We start from the raw sequence: 24,313 nt of genomic DNA on the forward strand, positions 1-24,313 counted from the left end.
TGCAAAAGTCAGAAAAAGAGCTCAGATCCATGTCTGTCTAACTTAAAAGTCTGTATTTCAAATCAATAGTCTTACCACAATTTTATAAACCCAAGGCATTTAGACTTTAAAAAATTTGAATGCTAGTAAGTCCTGTCCTGAATTATCATGTAAAGAATGCCTATAATCATTTATGTCCTTGTACATTTAATACGTTTCAGTCTATCATTGTTCTTTTTGGTCTGAATTATAAATGATAAGACATTACAGAAAATACTCATTTGTTTTGTTACTAAACATATTATGAATCATTTTCTGGTACATTATAAATTATGTGTATGTCTGCACACATGCATATGAAGGTATATGCCCATCCAGTCACATCGGGCATGTGGCTAGACTAACAGATTTCCCTTATAAGGAAAAGGTTGTGTTAGCACAATGCCACACAAAAGGTAGATGTGAAATAAATACCAGTGGAATTGTTGATAGATATAGCTCTCTAAGATTACGTCTGTGTTCTGTCTCCCAAAGGTTCTTTCTGTTTTAATGATAGAAATGTCTACTAAGTGCTCACTTTGTATTAAGCCCTTTAGTAAGCACTTTTGATTAGTAATTTATTTAATGCATTCAGCATCCATATTGAAGATAGTGGCTTCCATTAACATTTCCATGTTACAAATGGAGAAACTAAAGTACAAAGATTAAGAAATTTGCCTATAGATATATAGTAAGTGTTGGAGGTGAATTTGAACCTACAGATATTTACTACAAATAGTCTAGTTCTTGGTCACCATGTATGTTGCCCTGGAGTGGTCAGAGGAAATGGAGAATTGAAAGAATCTGGTGATCCAGACCTAGTGATCTCCCTGGGGAGATATACTGAAGAATTGACCAGGTAATTAGGAAAGGTGGTCAACTTCATCAAGTTTAAACTTACAAGAAATGTTTGTGATTCTACATATTAGACTTTTAAAAAGCTCTCTCCCTCTTTTGTTTCCTGACACAGGAACTTTGTGATCTTTTCAACCTAAGAATCCTAGACATAGCTGGAAATGTTATTCAGATATTTCCACCAGGAGTAAGTAGAGTCAACTTGAAATATAATTGAAAAATAATTTTGTTTATGCTATTGGGAATAGGAAAAAATAGGCAGCCAGTAAAACCTATAGTAATTGGAACCTTGAATTATACAGATAACTCAAAGATTTGCTTTGTTCTGGAATTTCAAGACCTGTTCTTTCCCATTCCTTCCTTTGTTTTCTGCTTGTGTTCTTCCTTTGTGCCTGCTGAACTTGTTTGAACTGAGTGAACTCTGATTGTTATCATAAATATTTTAATATACTAGCTATGGTTAAGTGTTTTTTTTAATCATATACTGTTTTTGGTCACCGCAGACTTTTTGAAAATATTACGTTCCAGAGCGTATTTTTATCCCTTGCAGTTAATCCAAAAGAGACACCACTATTAGTTGTTTTTAAGCCATAAACAGTGAAAAATGCACTTTTTTTCATTTGGAGATGAATTTTGACTTTGCTTTATTTCAAATAACTGAGAAGCAGTTGGTCTTAGCAACTTTTAACTTCTGGGAAAGAAAAGGCAGTTTTTCATGTTGGCATGAGCATGTTTCCACTGCAAGGTAATAATTAGAAGCCCATCAATCCACAAGGTATTCAATAAATAGTTGTCAGTCCATTAATTACTTTTTCTGATTGATCAACACAAAATTGAGATTTCAGTCCTTTTTACCCACTGAGCAATATTTTACACTGAAGTTGACTCAAATAGGAAAAATGAGTGTAATTTCTGTGTTTTAGAAAAAATGTAGAGTTTTTTTTGTGGTAAATTATACATAACATAAAGTTTACCATTTTAACCATTTTTAAGTGTACAGATCTGTGGCACTATGTATATTCATGTTGTTGCATAACCATCATCACCACCTGTCTCCAGAAGTTTTCTATCTTTTCAACTGAAACTGGACCTATTAAACACTATAACTTCCCATGCCTCCCTCCCTCTAACACCTGGCAACCACCATTCTACTTCTTGTCTCTAAGAATTTGAGCACTCTAGGAATCTCATATGAATAGGATCATACAATATTTGTCCTTTTGTGACTGGCATATTTCACATAGTATAATGCCTTCAAAATCTGTATATGTTATAGCCTGTGTCAGATTTCCCTCTTTTTATGGCTGAATAATATTCCATTGTATGTATATGCCACATTTTGTATATTCATTCATCTGCCCATGGACAATTGGGTTGCTGCCTCCTTTTGGCTATTGAGAATAATGCTGCTGTGAACATGGGGTACAAATATCTGTTCAAGTCCCTACTTTCACTTCTTTTGGGTATATACCCAGCAGTGGAATTGCTGAGTCATATGGTAATTCCATGTTTTAGTTTTTTTTAAGGAATTGCCAAACTGTTTTCCAAAAGTACAGTTTTGAATGTTTAATAAGCACTGGATGTTGTTAATGTTGACCTGGTAAATGATGCAAGATTTTTTTCATCCTGCTACAAGATATTATTTATGTCTTAGTTCTCTTTTTCTGCCCTATGATGCCTTCTCTGATTGCCAAAGCAGCCTTCTGATGCTAATTCTTCTCTGGTACCATTATAATTTGTACATACCACAAAGTAGAGTAATTCTTTTTAAGTCTGTCTTCCCATTAGACTGTAATCTTACAGAGGAAAGGAGTACTCTTTTTAACCTTTATACCTGCAGTGTCTTAAATTTCAATTGAATAAATGTTAAACAAATAAATAAAAATAATGTTCTTAAACTACATTCAGTATTTGCCTTCGTAGTATCGTGAATTCACAGTTTCTTCTACAGTGATTCTGTACTTACAATTTTGATAAAACACCATTATTTAGATCCCATTAATTTAGAGTAATTTTGGCAGAATCTGAATTAGTATCACCTTTGTAACATCTATTTCAGAATTTTCTGAAAACTCTGAAGTAAGATATTCTGTGAATTCATCTGAGCTTTGGTCCAACTGGTTCAAGTTAATAAAATTTCCACATTTTATTAGATGGGACAACTAATGGGGAAATGATGAACACAGAGGATAAATGACTGACTCTAGGTTATGCCATGATTATCAGTGAAAGAGAGTAAGTTTCAAAATAATGGTAGTGCACTTTAAAAACAATTAGAAGCAACATAGTATAGAAATGAAGAACATGGACTTTGGGGTCATATACACATGAGTTTAAAGTTCTAATTTTCTATTTACTAACTTTGTAATCTCTAACAAGTGGCTTAACTTCTCTGAGTTGCTGTTTTGTCAAATGGGTATATTAATACCACTAACTTTAGGAAGGTTGTTAAGTTACATAATGATTTAAAGCATTTTGTACACAGTCGGCATTCAAGGAATGGAAGCTCTAAGGATTATATGTTGTATGTACAATATATACCAATAGTGAAATACTACTAATATGTATAATTATAGTGATCATCCACTGTCTACTAGCATTAATAGGAAGAATTAACCTTGTGAGGTACATGTTCTAAAAATTTATTTTTATTATAAAATTTTTCAAACATACATAAAAACAGAGAGAAAAGCAAAAGGCAATTCCATATACCTATTGCCCTGAAGTGTAGTATTAACCCAAAGATTTGAAAATGTGCTCTGTAGAAGTTTCTTTAAGTGGCTTATTGTTTACAGCTATTGCTTTTTCTTTTTCTTTTTCTTTTTTTAAATAGGGCTTTATTTAAGTCTGTTGCTATTTTATGACCTGAAACTTGGTGTGCTATTTGGAAAATGCAGTTGTTTCACAGAAGTTTAGTTTTTATTCATATGGCTTTTAAATATTTGAAACTGAATTTTCACCAGGATTTTTGTATAAGAGTATACATTAAATGGAGATCTGCAGTAAGACAATGGAACTGTTATAATTATTTGTTCATATGTGTTGAATAAAAAGAATTTCTAGATTATTAAGAAAAATGCCATCATGATCAGATAGTGAGTTAGCTGTATTAGAAGTGCATTGGTCCTTTTATTACCATGTAGTCAGATCTAGTACATTGAGACTTTAATTTCTTTCCTTATCTCTTTTTTTCTCTTCTTGATTTAAACTTAAAACTTTTTTTGAAAGTTGTACAAATTATACATTCTTCTTAAAGTTTCAAACAACAAAGAAATACAGAATAATAATAAAAGTATCCATTCCAGGATGTCTACATGTGTGTTCTTTAGAAAAGTCTGTTAAAGCATATATATATTTTTTAAAGAATTTTAAGGGAGTTTATTGCCAGAAAGTGCCAGCATCTGAAAAGAGAACCATAAATGCTCCTAAGTAAAGGTAATCACCATCCTTTCAAAATATGCCAACAGGCAGAGAGGTGCCAAAGCAATGTAGTTCCAGAAAGGGAGTCTTCCTCCTGCTTCCTTGAGGTGTGGCAGGAAGGTCCTCAAAATCAGGCTGTCCCCTAAGGACTTCATTCTAATACAGAGCAGGAAGTCACTTCACCTCTCCATGGCCCTTCTCCTTCTCTATTTTTCAAATGGAAGATCTTTTGGTGATAATGATATTGTTTATCCTTTCCTGTGTATTGTGAGCTTGTTGGGATGATCACATTCATCATTTAGCTGGACCATTTACCATTTGCTGGACCATGAGGAGCCACATTTGAAACCCACCAAGAGGAATTCACAGCCCATGGAGATCTTAAACTCAGAGCACAATTCAGAAACTGGACATGATTTTGGTGTCTTTCTTTGAGAAGAGGATGATACATTTTCAGTTGGGCATAGGTATTTGAATGAGATTAGATGTGCCATTTTTGGAATTAGATATATGGAAAAAAGAAAGTGTGTGGATGTGGGCACTGAAGAAGGTGGTTAATAATGAATAATACGTTTTTCACGTTATGGTATGTCTGGATTGGTTTCATGATACTTAATTTCCCAGTATAAATTTTCTTATTTATTTATTTATTTATGGCTGTGTTGGGTCTTAGTTGTGGCACACGGGATCTTTTGTTGTGACACATGGGATCTTTCATTGCAGCACACAGGCTCCTCTCTAGTTGTGGTGCGTGGGCTTCTCTCCAGTTGTGGAATGTGGGCTTCTCTCTAGTTATAGTGTGCAGGCTCTCTAGTTGTAGTGTGCAGGCACCAGAGCACATGGGCCCTGTAGTAACAGCACGTGGGCTCTCTAGCTGTGGCATGCAGACTCAGTAGTTGTGGCACTCAGTCTTAGTTCCCCGACCAGGAACTGAACCCGTGTCCCCTGTATTGGATGGCAGATTCTGAACCACTGGACCACCAAGGAAGTCCCTGAATTTTCTTTTTAAAGAAGTACCATCCAAGTATGTAAAATGTGTCATTGGTAGTAGAAAGATCAGTAGAGAGAAAACAAAACTCTGGGGCTGATTTCTTGATTTGATATACCATTGCACAATTTGAGGAAATTTTCAGTGCCTCAGATAAAATTATTTGATATCCAATTCCTATCTAAGACATGTCAAACATTCATTTTAATAGTTTGCAAAGTGTCCTGTGCTTCTTGGATGAATAGGGATTGTTAAGATTTTTTTTAAAATAAATTTTTTTTTCTCCCATTTAGTTCTCTTGTCTTCAAATAACCTGTGTAAATAACATTTTTCTGATCATAGAAGTAATTAATTCATTGTAGAAAATCCAGAAAATAAACAAGGATAGAAAGAGCCAAATATAAGGTAGCTTTAGGTTTGTCTCCCAAAGAGTATTTATTGCTGGTTTTTTTTCCTCAAGTATCTTATTTTTATATGTGCACTTAAAAAATTGAAAGCATATTTCATAAGAAATATGTATCTTGTTTTTTCTTTTAACATTATATATTGAGCACTTTCCTTAAATGAAAGTTCTTAAAATATGTGACTTTTAATGACTGGGTGCCCTTTTACCTTTTCTAATCATATGTTCACTTTTTCTTACATTTTTTATTATATTGATGGAATTGGATGTGGATTTTGAATGAACAAGCCTTTGAGGAAAAGGATGATCTGAAACAAAATGTCTTTTATTTGTATCTCTTTTGGGGGGAGTAACAATTTTGAGACATGGCCTGTGATGGATAGTGAACCATAAGGAAACATTGCCAGTTGCTCAGATAGGGGGAAATAGTGATGCTTGGTTTACGAGTTTCCTAGTTCTGCTGTGATGAAGTACCACAAACTGGGCATTAAAATAACATGTCTTTGTTTTCTTATAAGAACACCAGCCCTAGGATTAGGGCCCACCCTAATCTAGTATAGTCTCATTTTAACAAATTACATCTGTAAAACCTCTTTCTAAATAAGGTCACATTCTGAAGTTCTAGGTGGACATACATTTTGGGGGTATGTCTCATTATATTTGGGTAGAACAGCTCATTATATCTGGGTAAAACAATGAGTTTTAGTATTCTATCTAGCACCTGTATGTGTGAGAGATATAACTCTCCTAAGTGAGGCTTATATGACAATTCAGTTCAACCAAGCTAAACTCTCTTCTGTGATTTGGTCATGAAGATTTGAAGAATTTCTATCCTCAGGAATTTCTGGGGAGACAAGTAAACAAATATGAATGTTGTCCTGTAAGAACTTTGGATTTCATGTTTGAAGTGGGCCTTAGAGAGATCATAAGAAAAATATAAAGACAGAAATTTAAAAGTAGAAAAATTAAAGAAAGTGGCATTAATTATCTTGGAAAGAGAAGGGAGGTAGGTAGGTGCTAATTTCATTGTTGAGTTCATTATATGAAGGGAGACAGCAACCAGCTGCCTTAATAACTTTTTTTTTTTAACTTTTAATGATGGAGAAAAAAAAACCCACACTGTGATTTGCTGCAGAAGGGCTTTGGATTAAGATATTATAGAGGGATTTCTAGGAGGAAAGGGTTACCAACCTCTTTCTAGATTCTAAAAGAAAGAATAGAAAACTCAGTCTGAAGTAGTTATGATTCAGCCATTTCAACAGGGAGAAAAGTAAGTCACTGAGTTTTTTAGTTACCTTGAAGCAATTTTATATATATATATATATTTATCTTTAAGAAAGATTTTTCTCTGGCTCCTGTTTCCCTCAGGAGACTGGTTATTTCTCAAACTGCAGTCATTTGAAAAAAAGTTGACCTGACAAAAGTGAGAAAAAGTTTTAATGGTCATCATCAGGTGGTATATGATGTTTATTTTTGATGTGAAGTATAGAACAAAATATTATAACAGACAAAACAGACTTTAAAATAAAGACTATTACAAGAGACAAAGAAGGACACTACATAATGATCAAGGGATCAATCCAAGAAGAAGATATAACAATTGTAAATATTTATGCACCCAATATAGGAGCATCTCAATATATAAGGCAAATACTAACAGCCATAAAATGGGAAATCAACAGCAACACAATCATAGTAAGGGAGTTTAACACCCCACTTTCACCAGTGGACAGATCATCCAAAATGAAAATAAATAAGAAAGCACAAGCTTTAAATGACACATTAAACAAGATGCACTTACTCGATATTTATAGGACATTCCATACAAAAACAACAGAATACACTTTCTTCTCAATTGCTCATGGAACATTCTCCAGGATAGATCATATCTTGGGTCACAAATCAAGCATTGGTAAATTTAAGAAAGTTGAAATCATTATCAAATATCTTTTCGGACCACAAGGCTATGAGACTACATATCAATTACAGGAAAAAACTGTAAAAAATACAAGCACATGTAGTCTAAACAATACATTACTAAATAAGCAAGAGCTCACTGAAGAAATCAAAGAAGAAATCAAAAAATACCTAAAAACAAATGACAATGAAAATACAACAACCCAAAACCCATGGGATGGAGCAAAAGCAGTTCTAAGGGAGAATTTTATAACAATACAATCCTACTTCAAGAAACATGAAACATCTGAAATAAACAACCTAACCTCACACCCATAGCAGTTAGAGAAAGAAGAACAAAAACCCCACAAAGTTAGGAGAAGGAAAGAAATCATTATGATCAGATCAGATATAAATGAAAAAGAAATGAAGGAAGTGATAGCAACAATCAATAAAACTAAAAGCTGGTTCTTTGAGAAGACAAACAAAATTGATAAACCATTAGCTAGCCTCATCAAGAAATAAAGAGAGAAGACTAAAATCAATAGGATTAGAAACGCAAAAGGAGAAGTAACAACTGACACGGCAGAAATACAAAGGATCATGAGAGATTACTGCAAGCAACTCTATGCCAATAAAATGGACAACCTGGAACAAATGGACAAATTCTTAGAAAAGCACAACCTCCCAAGACTGAATCAGGAAGAAATAGAAAATATAAACAGACCAATCACAAGCACTGATATTGAAACTGTGATTAGAAATCTTTCAGCAAACAAAAGCCCAGGACCAGATGGCTTCACAGGTGAATTCTATCAAACATTTAGAGAAGAGTTAACACCTATTCTTCTCAAACTCTTCCAAAATATAGCAGAGGGAGGAACACATCCAAACTCATTCTATGAGGCCACCATCACCCTGATACCAAAACCAGACAAAGATGTCACAAAAAAAGAACACTACAGGCCCATATCACTGATGAACATAGATGCAAAAATCCTCAACAAAATACTAGCAAACAGAATCCAGCAGCACATTAAAACTATCATACACCATGATCAAGTGGGGTTTATCCCAGGAATGCAAGGATTCTTCAATATATGCAAATCAATCAGTGTGATAAACTATATTAAAAAATTGAAGGATAAAAACCATATGATAATTTCAGTAGATGCAGAAAAAGCTTTTGACAAAATTCAACACCAATTTATGATAAAAAAAAATCTCCAGAAGGTAGGCATAGAGGGAACTTACTTCAACATTATAAAGGCCATATATGACAAACCCACAGCCAACATCATTCTCAATGGTGAAAAACTGAAACCATTTCCACTAAGATCAGGAACAAGATAAGGTTGCCCACTCTCACCACTATTATTCAACATAGTTTCGGAAGTTTTAGCCACAGCAACCAGAGATGAAAAAGAAATTAAAGGAATCCAAATCGGAAAAGAGAAGTAAAACTGTCACTGTTTGCAGATGACATGATACTATATAGAGAGAATCCTAAAGATGCTAGCAAAAAAACTACCAAAGCTAGTCAATGAATTTGGTAAGGTAGTAGGATACAAAACTAATGCAAAGAAATCTCTTGCATTCCTATACACTAATGATGAAAAATCTGAAAGAGAAATTAAGGAAGCACTCACTTGTACCATTGCAACAAAAAGAATAAAATAACGAGGAATAAACTGACCTAAGGAGACAAAAGACCTGTATGCAGAAAACTATAAGACACTGATGAAAGAAATCAAAGGTGATACAAACAGATGGAGAGATATACCATGTTCTTGGATTGGAAGAATCAAAATTATGAAAGTGACTATAATACCCAAAGCAATCTACAGATTCAATGCAATCCCTCTCAAACTACCAATGACATTTTTCACAGAACTAGAACAAAAAGTTTCACAATTTGTATGGAAACACAAAAGACCCTGAATAGCCAAAGCAATCTTGAGAAAGAAAAACAGAGCTGGAAGAATAAGGCTCCCGGACTTCAGACTATACTACAAAGCTACAGTAATCAAGACAGTATAGTGCTGGCACAAAAACATAAATATAGATCAATGGAACAGGATAGAAAGCCCAGAGATAAACCCACACACATATGGTCACCTTATCTTTGATAAAGGAGACAAGAATATACAATAGAGAAAAGATAGCCTTTTCAATAAGTGGTTCTGGGAAAACTGGACAGCTACATGTAAAAGAATGAAACTAGAACACTTCCTAACACCATACACAAAAAATAAACTCAAAATGGATTAAAGACCTAAATGTAAGGCCAGACACCATAAAACTCTTAGAGAAAAATATAGGCAGAAAACTGTATAACATAAATCACAGCAAGATCCTTTTTGACCCACCTCCTAGAGAAATGGAAATAAAAACAAAAATAAACAAATGAGACTTAATGAATCTTCAAAGCTTTTGCACAGTAAAGGATGCCATAGAGAAGAGAAAAAGGCAACCCTCGAATGGGAGAAAATATTTGCAAATGAAGCAACTGACAAAGGATTAATCTCCATAATATACAAGCAGCACATGCAGCTTAATATCAGAAAAACAAACAACCCAATCCAAAAATGGGCAGAAGACCTAAATTGACATTTCTCCAAAGAAGATATACAGATTGCCATCAAACACATGAAAGGATGCTCAACATCACTAATCATTAGAGAAATGCAAATCAAAACTACAATGAGATATCACTTCCCACTGGTCCGAATGGCCATCATGAAAAAAATCTACAAACAATAAATGCTGTAGAGGGTGTAGAGAAAAGGGAACCCTCTTGCACGGTTGGTGGGAATGTCAATTGATACAGCCACTATGGAGAACAGTATGGAGGTTCCTTAAAAAACTAAAAAATAGAACTACCATATGACCCAGCAATCCCACTACTGGGTATATATCCTGAGAAAACCATAATTCAAAAAGAGTCATGTACCATAGTGTTCATTGCAGCACTATTTACAATAGCTAGGACATGGAAGCAGGCTAAGTGCCCATCGACAGATGAATGGATAGAGAAGATGTGGCACATACACACAATGGAATATTACTCAGCCATAAAAAGAAATGAAATTGAGTTATGTGTAGTGATGTGGATGGACCTAGAGTCTGTCATACAGAGTGAAGTAAGTCAAAAAGAGAAAAACAAATATCGTATATTAACGCAAATATGTGGGATCTAGAAAAATGGTACAGATGAACTGGTTTGCAAGGCAGAAATAGAGACACAGATGTAGAGAACAAATGTATGGACACCAAGGGGGGAAGGGGGAGGGTGGGATGAACTGGGAGATTGGGACTAACATATGTGCACTAATATGTATAAAATAGATAGCTAATGAAAACCTGCTGTATAGCACAGGGAATTCTACTTCACTTCGCTGTGCAGTAGGAACTAACACAACATTGTAAAACAACTATACCCCCCCCCCAAAAAAAAATCTCTGGAGTGCTTGTTAAAACCGAGACTTCTGGGCCCTACCCCTAGAGTTTCTGATTCAGTAGTTTGGAGAGTCCAGGAATTTTCATTTCCATTAATTTCTTAGGTGATCCTATTGCTTTAAGCCTGTGGACCACACTTGGAGAGCCACTGGTCTGACGTATAGAGCTGTGGTAGTGCTTGGACTTGCACTCAAGATTTTTGCTGCAAGCCCATATTAGAAGCCTGCCTCTGAGAGAAAATAAATGCTGAGGAATCTATTTTTTGTCTCAGGAGTGACAGGCAGGGGCAATCCCTGTTATGTTACACAAATAAATAAGACATTTCTTTCATCTCAGTGAGTATTTGGGTTCTGAAGATTTCCCTGTGTCCTTGACTAAAATGATACTCAAGGAACTATAGAATTCTTGTGTACTCTGGAAAGTACTTTACATAGAAACTAGGATTTTGGTATGTGAGCACAAGGAATGCCTATAAAGTTGGAAGCTGAATCCTCTTCAGCCACTCTGGATGTAGTTGGTGCATATATGCCATTACATAACCTCTTAAATATGTATTCATCAATCTAAAAATTGGAGAGGTTTCTAGCATGTGACTTTAAACACTAAGTTTTATTTTGGAGAAAGTTTGGCAAGGCCAAATCTTTACCATGTAACTTTTAGTTGTTTCTGAGTTTTGTCTTCATAAAGTTTCCTATTTACATTGGATCTAGAAGTGAAACTCAGGTTTAGCTAAAACATTTACAAGGACATGTATAAATATGACAACTTGTGAGAAGCACTTTGTGGTGAATAGACATTGAAGAAATGTTCTTAAAAGATATAAATCACAGCCAATGCTACATTTTCTAAAGTTGCTGCTCTTTCAATTTCAAATTCATATTAACAATATTCATTTGAATCTGTGCTCTCCATAAACAGATTCTGTGTCAGAGTTAAGAATCTAAAGTATTTGTATATCCTAAAGTTGTGTGGGAACATAGTGTTTTTATGAGAAAAATTATGTTTGGATTATTTAAGGGGGATAATGGTTATAGTACTTAGTCCATTTCATCAGTGCTCCTTTTTTTCCTTCAGGAAACACCAGAGTTATCATAAATCAAATTTGAGAATAGTGTGAGCACTTTCCCTTTTACAGTTTGAGAAACACAGGAGAGAAAAAAAAATGTAAGCAACTTTCCTAGAAGCACAAATCGTTTGGATGAAGAGAAGATTTGAATATACTGTTCCCAAACAAAAATTAAATATGCCTAGATTATCAATTTACCAGTTGTGTGACCCTGAGCACATAACTCAATTACTCTTTGCCCCCCCGCTCCTTTTCGCTCTGTAACTTGAGGATAGTAATAAACAATTGTATCATAACATTGCTGGGAAAGTATATGACACAACAGTTGGTGCTTAGCAAATATAGAACAAACAAATGATTAAATGAGATAACATATATAAATCCTTTACTAATGCTTGGCCCATGATAGATATTAAATGTTATTTTCTTTTAATTTTAAAGTTTGGTCTGAGCTACCTGCTGCTGAATCCATCCCAAATGCAGGGATGTCTTTCAAAGCCACGAGAGCACCTGCAAGGTTCTAACTTGCAATTTGCAGGGTAAAAACTGTTCTGTATGCAAGGGTATAGGGGAAGGGGGGGAGTGCAGTCTCTGTTAGCAGCACACTATTTTGGGTTATTTTCCTCTACAGTCCAATACATTCTTCTGGCCTACTTTAATCAACAAAGTAGTACTAATAAACTATCTCTCTGAAAGAGGTCCCTCTTTCCCTGGATCTTAACCTTTGATTCTCTGTTTATTTCTGTCTCATCCTTTCCCCCTTCCTCCTGGCTGACTTGGTTTCTGATTGTCAAACGAGATCCCGCTGAAAACAGGACCCCTTGTTAACTGAATTCTCCTTTTCTTAGACCCTTTACACAACTTGTCACCTACTACTTATCTCTATGTCCTTTCCTTCCTTGAATACTTTTAATTTAAAATGGTTTCTCTGACATAGAGAATGGACTTGAGGACATGGGAAGGGGGAAGGGTAAGATGGGATGAAGTGAGAGAGTGGCATGGACATACATACCCTACCAGATGTAAAATAGATAGCTAGTGGGAAGCAGCCACATAACACAGGGAGATCAGCTCCATGCTTTGTGACCACCTAGAGGGGTGGGATAGGGAGGATGGGAGGGAGATGCAAGAGGGAGGAGATATGGGGATATATGTGTATGTATAGCTGATTCACTTTGTTATAAAGCAGAAACTAACACACCATTGTAAAGCAATTATACTCCAATAAAGACGTTAAAAAAATAGACAATTATTATTGAAGATCATATGTGATCAATTATGTGGAGATCATAAAAGAGAAGGGAAGACTGAGGAATGGTCACAGGTTGGAGAGACTATGGAGACAGGACAACTACATGCATTGTGTGATCCCCAGACTCAACCTTGGACTAGGAAAAGGAAATTAGTGGGAATATTGGTGAAATTTGCATAAGGCCTGTGTATTAGTACAACCTATAGTATTGTATCTGATAATTCCCTGGCTTGGGCCATGTACAGTGCTATGTAAGATAGTGACATTTGTGGAATTTTAGTGAATGGTTTATGGGACTTCTTGGTACTTCTTTTGCAATGTTCTGTTATTCTAATGTTGTTTCAAAATGAAAATAAAAATTAAAAGTAAAAAAAATAAACAAAATGGTTTCTCTGTTCATAAGCAATGCTGATTGATTTTTTTTATTGAAGTATAGCTGATTTACAAAGTTGTGCCAACCTCTGCTGTGTAGCAAAGTGACTCAGTTATATACATAGACTTTCCTTTTTTTATATATTCTTTTCCGTTATGGTTTATCACAGGATATTGAATATAGTTCCCTGTGCTATACAGTAGGACTTTGTTGTTTATCCATCCAATATATAATAGTTTACATCCGCTAATCCCACACTCCTAGTCCTTCCCTCCCTTACCCCCCTTCCCCTTGGCAACCACAAGTCTGTTCTTTATGTCTGTTTCTGTTTTGTAGATACGTTCATTTGTGCCATATTTTAGATTCCACATATAAGTGATATCATATGGTATTTGTCTTTCTCTTTCTGACTTACTTCACTTAGTATGATAATCTCTAGTTGTATCCATGTTGCTGCAAATGGCATTATTTCATTCTTTTTTATGGTTGAGCCATATTCCATTGTATATTTGTACCACATCTTCTTTATCCATTCATCTGTCAATGGACATTTAGGTTGCTTCCATGTTTTGGCTATTGTATGAATAGTACTGCTATGGACATAGGGGTGCATGCATGTTTTTTTGTTTTTTGTTTTTTGTCTTTTTTGCAGTATGCGGGCCTCTCACTGTTGTGGCCTCTCCCATTGCGGAGCACAGGCTCTGGACGCTCAGGCTCAGTGGCCATGGCTTACGGGCCTAGCCGCTCCGCGGCATGTGAGATCTTCCCGGGCCGGGGCACGAACCCATGTCCCCTGCATCGGCAGGCGGACTCTCAACCACTGCGCCACCAGGGAAGCCTGCATGCATGTTTTTGAATTATAGTTTTGTCAGGGTGTATGCCCCAGGAGTGGGATTGCTGGATCACATGGTAATTCTATTTTTACTTTTCTGAGGAACCTCCCCTGTTTTCCATAGTGGCTGTAACAACTTGTGTTCCCACCAACAGTGTAGGAGGGTTCCCTTTTCTCCACACCCTCTCCAGCATTTGTTATTTGTAGACTTTTTTTAAAAAATAAATTTATTTGTTTGTTTTTGGCTGCACTGGATCTTTGTTGTTGCGTGTGGGCTTTCTCTAGTTGTGGTTAGCGGGGGCTACTCTACATTGCAGTGCATGGGTTTCTCATTGTGGTGACTTCTCTTGTTGTGGAGCATGGGCTCTAGGCACACAGGCCTCAGTAGTTGTGGCACTTGGGCTCTGTAGTTGTGGCTCACAGGCTTTAGAGCTTAGGCTCAGTAGTCGTGGCACATGGGCTCAGTTGCTCCATGGCATGTGGGATCTTAGTTCCCTGACCAGGGCTCGAACCTGCATCCCCTGCAGGTTGGCAGGTGGATTCTTAACCACTGCACCCTATAGAACCTGGTTTAGTGTTGCTCTTGGCTTCATATTTGTCTAATTTCTAAAGCCTAAATATTTCACAAATGTTCTAGTGCCTTTTGCTTCTTTACTTTTTTGTGCTTAATCCAAAGTCAAGTGATGAAAGCCATTTTATTTTTGTATGATTCTCATCGTTTCCAAATGATCTCAACTGGCTTCAGTAGAATTATTTCCAAGTATGAGCAGTTACACAAAAATATGTTCACATACACACAGGGAGGTCATTTAGCTTTGGATTAAGATAAATATTTTTGTGAAATAGACTGGACACTTTGAGAATTGTTATATACAGTTTCAACATGTCTATAACCAAAAATGTCCTTGAGTGGTCAAAAGCCCAAGACAGTTGTGGGAAAGGCACTTGGGAAAATGAAATTGTGATGTTTGACTTGTACCAAAATTTCTATCAAGACTTTTGAAACTCTTTTGCAAGTATAAAAGTGATATTCAGGAGGGCTTCCCTGGTGGCGCAGTGGTTGAGAGTCCGCCTGCCGATGCAGGGGACATGGGTTCGTGCCCTGGTCTGGGAAGATCCCACATGCCGCGGAGCGGCTGAGCCCGTGAGCCATGGCCGCTGAGCCTGCGCGTCTGGAGCCTGTGCTCCGCAATGGGAGAGACCGCAACAGTGAGAGGCCCGTGTACCGCAAAAAAAAAAAAAAAAAAAAGTGATATTCAGGGAAACATTCATAAAGCTGTGGACAAGAACGTCTCCAAATATCTCCACATTCTAGTGATTTGGTTTGAAGTATTCACTCTGCTCAAATAGCCATGAGATATTCCAGTTGTCTACCTCCATCCCCTTTGCTTTTCTGCCTCTTTTGAATAGCAACATTAGAGATCAACTTTTTTCTTGTTCCATGTCTATAGTTTATTTTCTGTCTCAGTTGAATATTAAGGAAGACTATACCCTATCCTTGAAGCTTATTACATCCTCTCTAAAATTTGACTTTAATTTGAAAATAGTATATTTTTCCTTGTCAGTGCTGCCTTCAGTGACTCAATTTATTAGGAGATACACATTTAAAACAACATTCAATTACCTTTAAAAAATGGAACACAAGTCAATGCTTGACTAATGAAAACTGCTTGTGGGCTCTATCGTTTTATGTAAGTGATGTAAGCTTAGCTAATATAGAATTAGTGAGTTCCAAAACTTGACTACATGCTTCGCCTGTCACTACTTTTACGAGAATGAGATCATGTTTTCTGCTTTCTTATATGGGGGGGGTGCAGTGGGCAAGGAGAAGGGTGTTGGATTATATGGGATTGCTTCTTTTGCCATTCTAATTTTAAAATTTCATGAGATAGATGTTTTGAAATGAAAAACATAGAGAAAATCCATAAAATATTACCCTGGATGCCATGAGGGTTTTGTTAAAACTCTGATTCAAAAATTGAGGGCTTAAAAAAATCTAAGTTAAGGGGTATAAATGTTTTTCCCTGTTTAGCTAAATTAAATAATCTGGGTTCTGCCTTTCAACTTCTATATGTGCTATGGAATTAAAGACAGGCTGGTCCTGGATGCCTGTAAGTGCTTCAAAGGACCCTATTCCACATTTATGGTGGTTGGTGAACAGTGTTTAGCTATCATTTAGTTATTCTTGGAAATGTTTTTCTTCTAGTCAAGTATATAAAGAAAATGATTCAAGAAGTAAAAGTGACGCTGCTTATCTTCAAAATGGGGATTCCAAAATGTAAGCTACACCCACTTCACTTGTTGGGAGAAAGGGAGGTTAAGGTTATTTGCTCATAAAGAGAGTCAGAGCTGCTATCTTTTATGCTTTGTGATAAAAGTGGAGTTTAAATGACTTCAAAATGGTGCCAATATTTTTCAAGGAGTAAACCTAATAAAAAATGAGAAAAATTGTAAAGAAAGGCTTTGATTGAAATCCAGTAATGCAGCTCTTATGAAGCCTCTTTAGGCATTGGTTTTCATTTAGATGTTGAGTCCTTTCTGTTGACCCCTCCTCCGCATACCCCCATCAACAATGTAAATGTAAGCTCTATGAAACCCTGGTTTTAGGGATTTTCTATTTATTCTTCTATGGTTTTCCAGGCTATAATTCTTATAAAATATATCGTTATCAAATAGATTTTAGAGTACATAAGAATCAGTGGTGCTTATTAAAATTTTGATGCCTTGGCCCATGCCCATATATTCTGAATATGGCTAATGCTTTTTGCTTTAAAGTTTAGTTTTCTTATATTAATTTAGCTATATCAGCTCTATTTTGATTCATATTTGCAGGATACATCTATTTTAATTCCTTACTTTCAACCTTTTTATATCCTTAGGTTTTAGATATATTCCCTATAAGTAGTATATGACTCTTCCTTTGTATTTTCAAAGATTTTGTTATTATTTTACACAAATAATATTCAGTTAGATTTATCTGCAGGTTTAACATTTTTGTTGTTATTCATTTTTTCCTGTATCTCCAATCTTCCTTTAGGGATCCTATATTTACCTTCAGCTCAAATTACATTTTTTAGCCGTTCCTTTAGAATGAGTCTACTGATGGTTTATTATTCCAGTTTTGGTTTGGGTTAAAGTATTTTTATTTTAGCCTATTCTTGAAGAATAATTCTTACATGGTATACAATTCTGACTTGACAATATTATATTTCACTAATTCCAAAATTTCATTTCACTATCTTCTAGCTTCCATCTTTGATGTTGATAGGTCTGCTGCAAACACTACTGTTTTTCCTCCTTAATCTGTTTTTCTTTTCCTGGCAGCTTTACAATTTTTTACAATTTTTCTCATTATCTTTATATTCTGCACTTCAATTATGATGTGTGTAGGTGTAAATTTCATTTTATTTATCCTGCCTGGAATTTATTTGATTTCTTAAATATGTAGATTGATATATTTCATTATTTTTGAAAAAGTCTTAGTCATTGTCTTTTCCAGTATTGCTCTGCCTTCCTCTCTCCTTCTTTGGTAATTCTAATTCCCTATATGTTATTACTTCTCACTTTATCTTTTTTTGTCTTATCTTTCCCTTCTCTGTTTTTGATCATTTTGTCTCTCTGTGCTTCATTCTAGATAGTTCCTCCTGATATATTTCACAGTTTAATAATTTACTCTTCACCTGTGTCTAATGTGCTATTTAAATTTTATTGATTTCAGTTTTATTCAGTGTTACAATTTCTGGTTGGTTCTTTTTCAAATCTACTACATTACTTTTTTTTTAAGATTTATTTATTAACTATTTATTTAATTTATTTTTGGCTGCATCGGGTCTTAGTTGCAGCATGCGGGATCTTTGTTGAGGCATGCAGAATCTTTCGTTGTGGCGTGTGGGCTTCCCTCTAGTTGTGGCGTGAGGGTTTTCTCTCTCCAGTTGTGATGCGCAGGTTCCAGAGTGCATGGGCTCTGTAGCTTGTGGCACACAGGCTCTCTAGTTGAGGCATGTGAGCTCAGTAGTTGTGGCACGTGAACTTAGTTGCCCTGTGGTATGTGGGATCTTAGTTCCCCGCCCAGTGATTGAACCCGCATCCCCTGCATTGTAAGGCAGATTCTTTACCACTGGACCACCAGGGAAGTCCCTACTATGTTACTTTTTATATTTTTCAGTTATCTACTGAAATTGTTAAGCCTGGCTTTTATTTCCTGGAACATGTTAAGTGTAGTTGTTCTAATATCTGAGTCTGGTAGATCCAATATCAGAGAGTATTTTTGGGTTGATTTCTGTTCTCTGTTATTTGTGAAGTTTCATTTATCCATATCAGAGTTCTCCAGAGAGACAGTATTCAACACAGTGCACCATATTTTCTTCTCATATGCTTATTTAGATTTGATTGCGTCCTGGACATTGTATTTGAAACATTATTTTTGAAAATAACTTGAGACCTCAGATGTAACTTCCTAGAGAAATTTTCATTTGCTTTTGCCGTGTGGAAGCAATATGATACCTCTTTAGTAAGATGGTGACATTAATAATTTGGTACTACTTTAGTCTAGTTTCAATGCTTAAGAGTCACCTAGAAAATTCAAAGCTGGGCTTCTATCTGTGGGGGGCTGATTTACTTTTATTCTTATGTGAAAATCCATTTCTGGTTTCAGTGTGGTAAAGTGGTTTTAAATGTAGGACTCATTTCTCTAGATATCTGTCAGCTCCTAGATTTTGTCTTGGTTATTCCTGATGGTCTTATTAGCTCTTTGATGCCCTTAAGAAGATTTTTAATATATTTTTACTTATGTAAAATGTACTGGGAGGTTTTGTCTGAGTTACCTTGTTTTCCGTTACTGAGAATTGGGCATTTTTGATAGATTTCATTAAGATACTGAGAAAACTTAAGTAACTTCATTCTGAAAAACTTACTTACCTTCCTCAATAACCTATACATTTCCTTTTCTTTAATGAGCACTAACCTCTGCTCATTTCTAGGACTGTTCTACAGGTATCAAAATTTGAAGTTGCAAAACACTCTTACTCTGGCTCAAACCATTCTCTTGGTGACGCATAGGTACTAGGTCTGGTTCTGGTGGCATAGGTACTAGGTCTGGTTCTGGACGCATAGGTACTAGGTCTAGGTCTGGTGGCATTATTGTCTCCTTCTCTCCTGCCTCTCTGAGGAATAATAATCTTCTCTCTGATTTTCCTATTGCTGGCTCTTTTGTATCACAACAGGTCTCAGGTCAAATATTAACTCTTCGGAAAAATCTTCCCTGACCACCCAACAAAGTAGCCATCTATCTCATCATTCTGTTAAAACAGTTTATGAATTTTCTTTATGGCACTTACTATTGTTATAAATATGTTTATTTATTTATTTGTTTACATGTTTATTGTTTGTCTTCATGCTCCATTCTTTTATTCCCAATGGAATGTAGTTCCCATTAGAACAGGACACTTGCCTGTTTATTCATTGTTATATCCTTATTGCCTAGAATAGTGCTTGGCAAGTAGTAAGCATGCAGTATATATTTGTTGAATGAGTAAGTGACTGAAGGGCATGATCTTAGCCATTGTTTGATTTTCCTACTCTTCTTATAATGCCTATAAGTCACAAGCATTGAGAAGGTCTCAATAAATCTTCTGTTTGGTGTGAGAACACTTATCTGCATTTTGTCCCTAAACTTCTACTTTATTTGCTTGGTCAGATACTGCTTTCCTGCTCCATTTATCCTCCAGAGGACTCTGTGTTCCTGTCTTCCAGACTTACTTAAGGTAAATCTCTGTTTAATAGCTGCATTACATTTCTATTAAAGTTCTATTTCCTTTTTAATTTTAAAAGATAATAAAAATTATAGAAGCCCTTTAATAATCTTTTTGACTTGGATGCCAAGAAGTTCAGAACAAAATTTAGAGATTACAGTTTTAGAATCATCTTTTCCTATATTTTTGAACTCTAATTTTATTGGCATTAATGTATAGGTCTTCTTTATATAATAAACCATCTAAAGTTCTTGGAAGATAATTGAGAATATATTAAAAGACAAACAAAAATAAAAACTCAAGTTCTGACTGAGAAGGTATCCCTAAGAACCTAGGGGCAGGACAGGAATAAAGACACAGACGTAGAGAATGGACTTGAGGACATGTGGAGGGGGAAGAGTAAGCTGGGACAAAGTGAGAGAGTGGCATGGACTTATATATACAACCAAATGTAAAATAGCTAGTGGGAAGCAGCCACATAGCACAGGGAGATCAACTCGGTGCTTTGTGACCACCTAGAGGGGTGGGATAGGGAAGGTGGGAGGGAGACGCAAGAGGGAGGAGATATGGGGATATATGTATGCATATGTATAGCTAATTCACTTTGTTTTAAAGCAGAAACTAACACACCATTGTAAAGCAATTATACTCCAATGAAGATGTTTAAGAAAAAAAGAATTTCAAAGCTCTCTATATAAAATTGCATGGCATTTCAGAACATTTTATTTGTAATCAGCAATCAGGGTAGGAGGGAGGAGCATCAATTTTCTCATTATTCCTAGGATTTTTGTGAAGTGAGGATCAAATAAATTTATGGAAAACTGCCTGCTACTCCAAAAATTTAGCTTTCTCTTGCTTTTTCCTCTAAGTGCCATTAAGCAGAAAATCACACTGTAGTGTACAGAGAAGGCATAATGGTGAAACAGGTATAGTGATTAGTGACACTAAAGACAGAAGGTTCTAGAACATAATAAAGGGAAAAAGTCACTTCTCTATCAAGAAGACAACTACCCAAAAGTGTCAGAGAACTAGGCCCAGAAGGCACATAGTTCATTCTTTTGTTAGAACTAGTGCAGTTTTCCTTTAGGAAATTCTGGCAAGAAAATTCCATGGATAATTAGGGAAAAACCATCAGGGATAGGCAAAGGCCATCACAGGAGGGATATACTCGGGATTGTTAGTGAGAGTTTCATCTACCTAGGTCACAGATGCTTGCTAGAAACAGTAATATGCCAAGGGAGATATGTAAAAGTTACTATATAAAAACAAACAATAATAAATAATATTCTTTGAAAAGTATGTGGTTGGTTTTGTGCTAATCACTTTAGGACCATCATCTTATTTAATCCTCATTATAGTTCTATAAACTAAGTACTATTACTATTGACATTTTACAGATGAGAAAATTGAGCTTTGGAAAAGATTAATGTACTTTTCCCAACATTATATAGCATAGCTGAAATTAAAACCTAGATTTCTTCAAAGCCAAAATATACTTAATTACTAGTAGTACTTTTAGAAACATATCATGCCAGATTATCGTATATTGTTCCTGTTTGTTAAGATTGTATGGTCTTTTAATTACTTTGGAAGGCATGGCTGAGCTGAACTAGCCAGAGAAAGGACTGATCTCTGAACCCTCTTTCCCCTGCTGCCTAGCCCCCTATACTCCTATAGTCTCTAGCTTACTTTAGAAAACTGAAGTCAAGACTCCCGGAAATGTGTTCTTTAGGGGAACTATAAACATAGGTTCATTTGAGGTGAGGAGTTGAAATTAGCAGTTGACTCTGAAAGCTCTTGCTGAAACAGACTTTTTGTGCCTGGTAATTAGGAGGAACAGTTGGTAGCATCCGGAGTCCCCCCCTTCAAAAGGAACCTCTAAATTTAACTGTTGAGAGGAAGAAAGGATATTGGAGCTGGACAGTATTTTCAGACACCATATCTGAGAGTCTGTTGCTGGCATTCCTGGCATAAAGGGGAACTTCAAAGAGATTGCAGGTGTGTCTTTCTAGGAGGATACACTTAACAAGAAAGCAGAGCTATAAGTCAAGGAAATAATTACAAACAGAAGACACTGTGTTAGTAGAAGACTTAGACAATTAAGCTGTGCAGTGGAAGTCACGGAACTGACTCAAAGGTGTGAAGACAGTAGGTGACACTGAGGAAAGTTGAATGTGTCACTGTGGGAAGACTGTGAGGCTTTTGATATTGTAGTTTTTTGTTTCAAAATATAAAAGTTTTGCTTACTTTCCCTTTCTTATGTTTTAAGTAGGGTGTTGGTGCTAATCTCTTAAAATCGCTTGGTGGCTAGATTCTTCCAAGTGTTTGAGTGCTTATCTGTTCTTGAGACTTTCTTCCATGTGTATCTCTGTCCCAAGAATTACAGCTGCATCAAGTCACATGCACAACTCTAATAAACACATGCAGTTAATAAGTATTCCATTTCCATGTAATATTGGAGATATATATATATATATATATATTTTTTTTTGCAGTATGCGGGCCTCTCACTGTTGTGGCCTCTGCCGTTGCAGAGCACAGGCTTCGGACGTGCAGGCTCAGCTGCCATGGCTCATAGGCCTAAGCTGCTCCGAGGCATGTGGGATCTTCCCGGACCGGGGCACGAACCCGTGTCCCCTGTATCGGCAGGCGGACTCTCAACCACTGTGCCACCAGGGAAGCCCTATTGGATATATTTTGATCTTTCTTTTTTACATTAGTGGAAAAGCATGATGGGTGAAAACAGCAGACAGACAGAATCTGGAACCAGACAAGCCTGGCTTTGAATTCTGGCTCTGACACTTATGTTTGATTTCCTATGATTCCCACAGATAACAGGCCATTGCAAGAGATACCTGAGTTGGCCATAGAAGAAGACAGGTTTTTCTTGGTGGATTTACAAGTTAGCTTTCCAAGGGAAATGTGGTGAGTCAAGGTTTTGGTAGTGACTTCTTTTTTAGGTCATAACAGAATGAAGAGCAGCTAGTGTGCTGTCTTCACTGGAGGCAGCATTGTGTAGTAGAAGACACATGAACTTTCATGGGCTGTATGTGAATTCCAGTTTTGGAACTTCCTAGTTGTGTGACTATAGGCAAGTTTTCTAAAGCCCTGAACTTTAGTTCCCTTATCCAAAAAAAATGGGATATTAATACAGATGATACTGGCTGCTATGATAAATGACTGTGCTAGCAAATATAAATCACCAGAAACATAACTAGTGCTTTATGTGTTATTTTAGTCCTAATTCCTATCTTTGCCTATCACCATCAAAGCACAAGAATGTTCTCCCACCCCATACACACTATTACAGTGATATGAGACTGGCACCATGATGTTGAGGTCTTAAGATAAGTTGTGCTAGAAAGTGTAATTATTGCTTCCTCCCCTACTTTTTCTCCTAGGGTTAGGGTTCCTTACATATTCCTTACATATACCTGGGTCAATCTGACCCAGACTGTGAACGAATGAATGGGAAAAAGGGTTGGGAAAAAATTGAACACTGGATGAATATTGTTGAAAATCTAATTTAATATTAGAAGTTTAAAAAAAACTGTATGGCAGGAAGATGAATTATAATCTATGTTCCTGGATCAAAGACATACTCTGTAAAGCAAGAATAAGATAAAATAAAACAAACATATATCTAGTGTTTAATATTAGAGTGGAAGCAGCCACTTAATGAAATTCTTTTACAGCACTCCCATATAATTTTTATTCAGGTATTCACTGTTTTAGAATACAAGTTCCATTGAATGTCTTTTGGGGAATAACAAATAGAGTCAGTCCAGCACTAACTCCTCCTTGGAGTAAGCCCAGGACTGCCAACCATGAGCTGTCTTTCAAAGGTTCTGCTCCGGCCCATTTTCATAGACACAGAGCTGGTTATAAATTCTGTTGCTCTCTTTCCCCACCTATATCCCAGTGACCTCGCCCGCTTTGCTTGTTGAATAGTCACAATTTTTAGTTTTTATTTGCTCCACCCTGGTTGAGCTGTGATTCTT

General features: G+C 36.1%; 1 protein-coding gene across 1 annotated transcript in view; it reads left to right on the forward strand.

Annotated features, from left to right (window-relative positions):
* Positions 1 to 24,313, forward strand: part of LRRC69 (leucine rich repeat containing 69) — a 93,019-nt gene that overhangs the window by 20,161 nt on the left and 48,545 nt on the right. The window contains exon 5 of the mRNA XM_004283221.3: positions 989 to 1,060. Within this exon, the coding sequence (XP_004283269.1) occupies positions 989 to 1,060 (72 nt within the window). The remainder of the gene's footprint in view (positions 1 to 988; positions 1,061 to 24,313) is intronic.

This window comes from Orcinus orca, chromosome 17 (assembly GCF_937001465.1).
Source record: "Orcinus orca chromosome 17, mOrcOrc1.1, whole genome shotgun sequence".
NCBI classification, from domain to species: Eukaryota; Metazoa; Chordata; class Mammalia; order Artiodactyla; family Delphinidae; genus Orcinus; species Orcinus orca.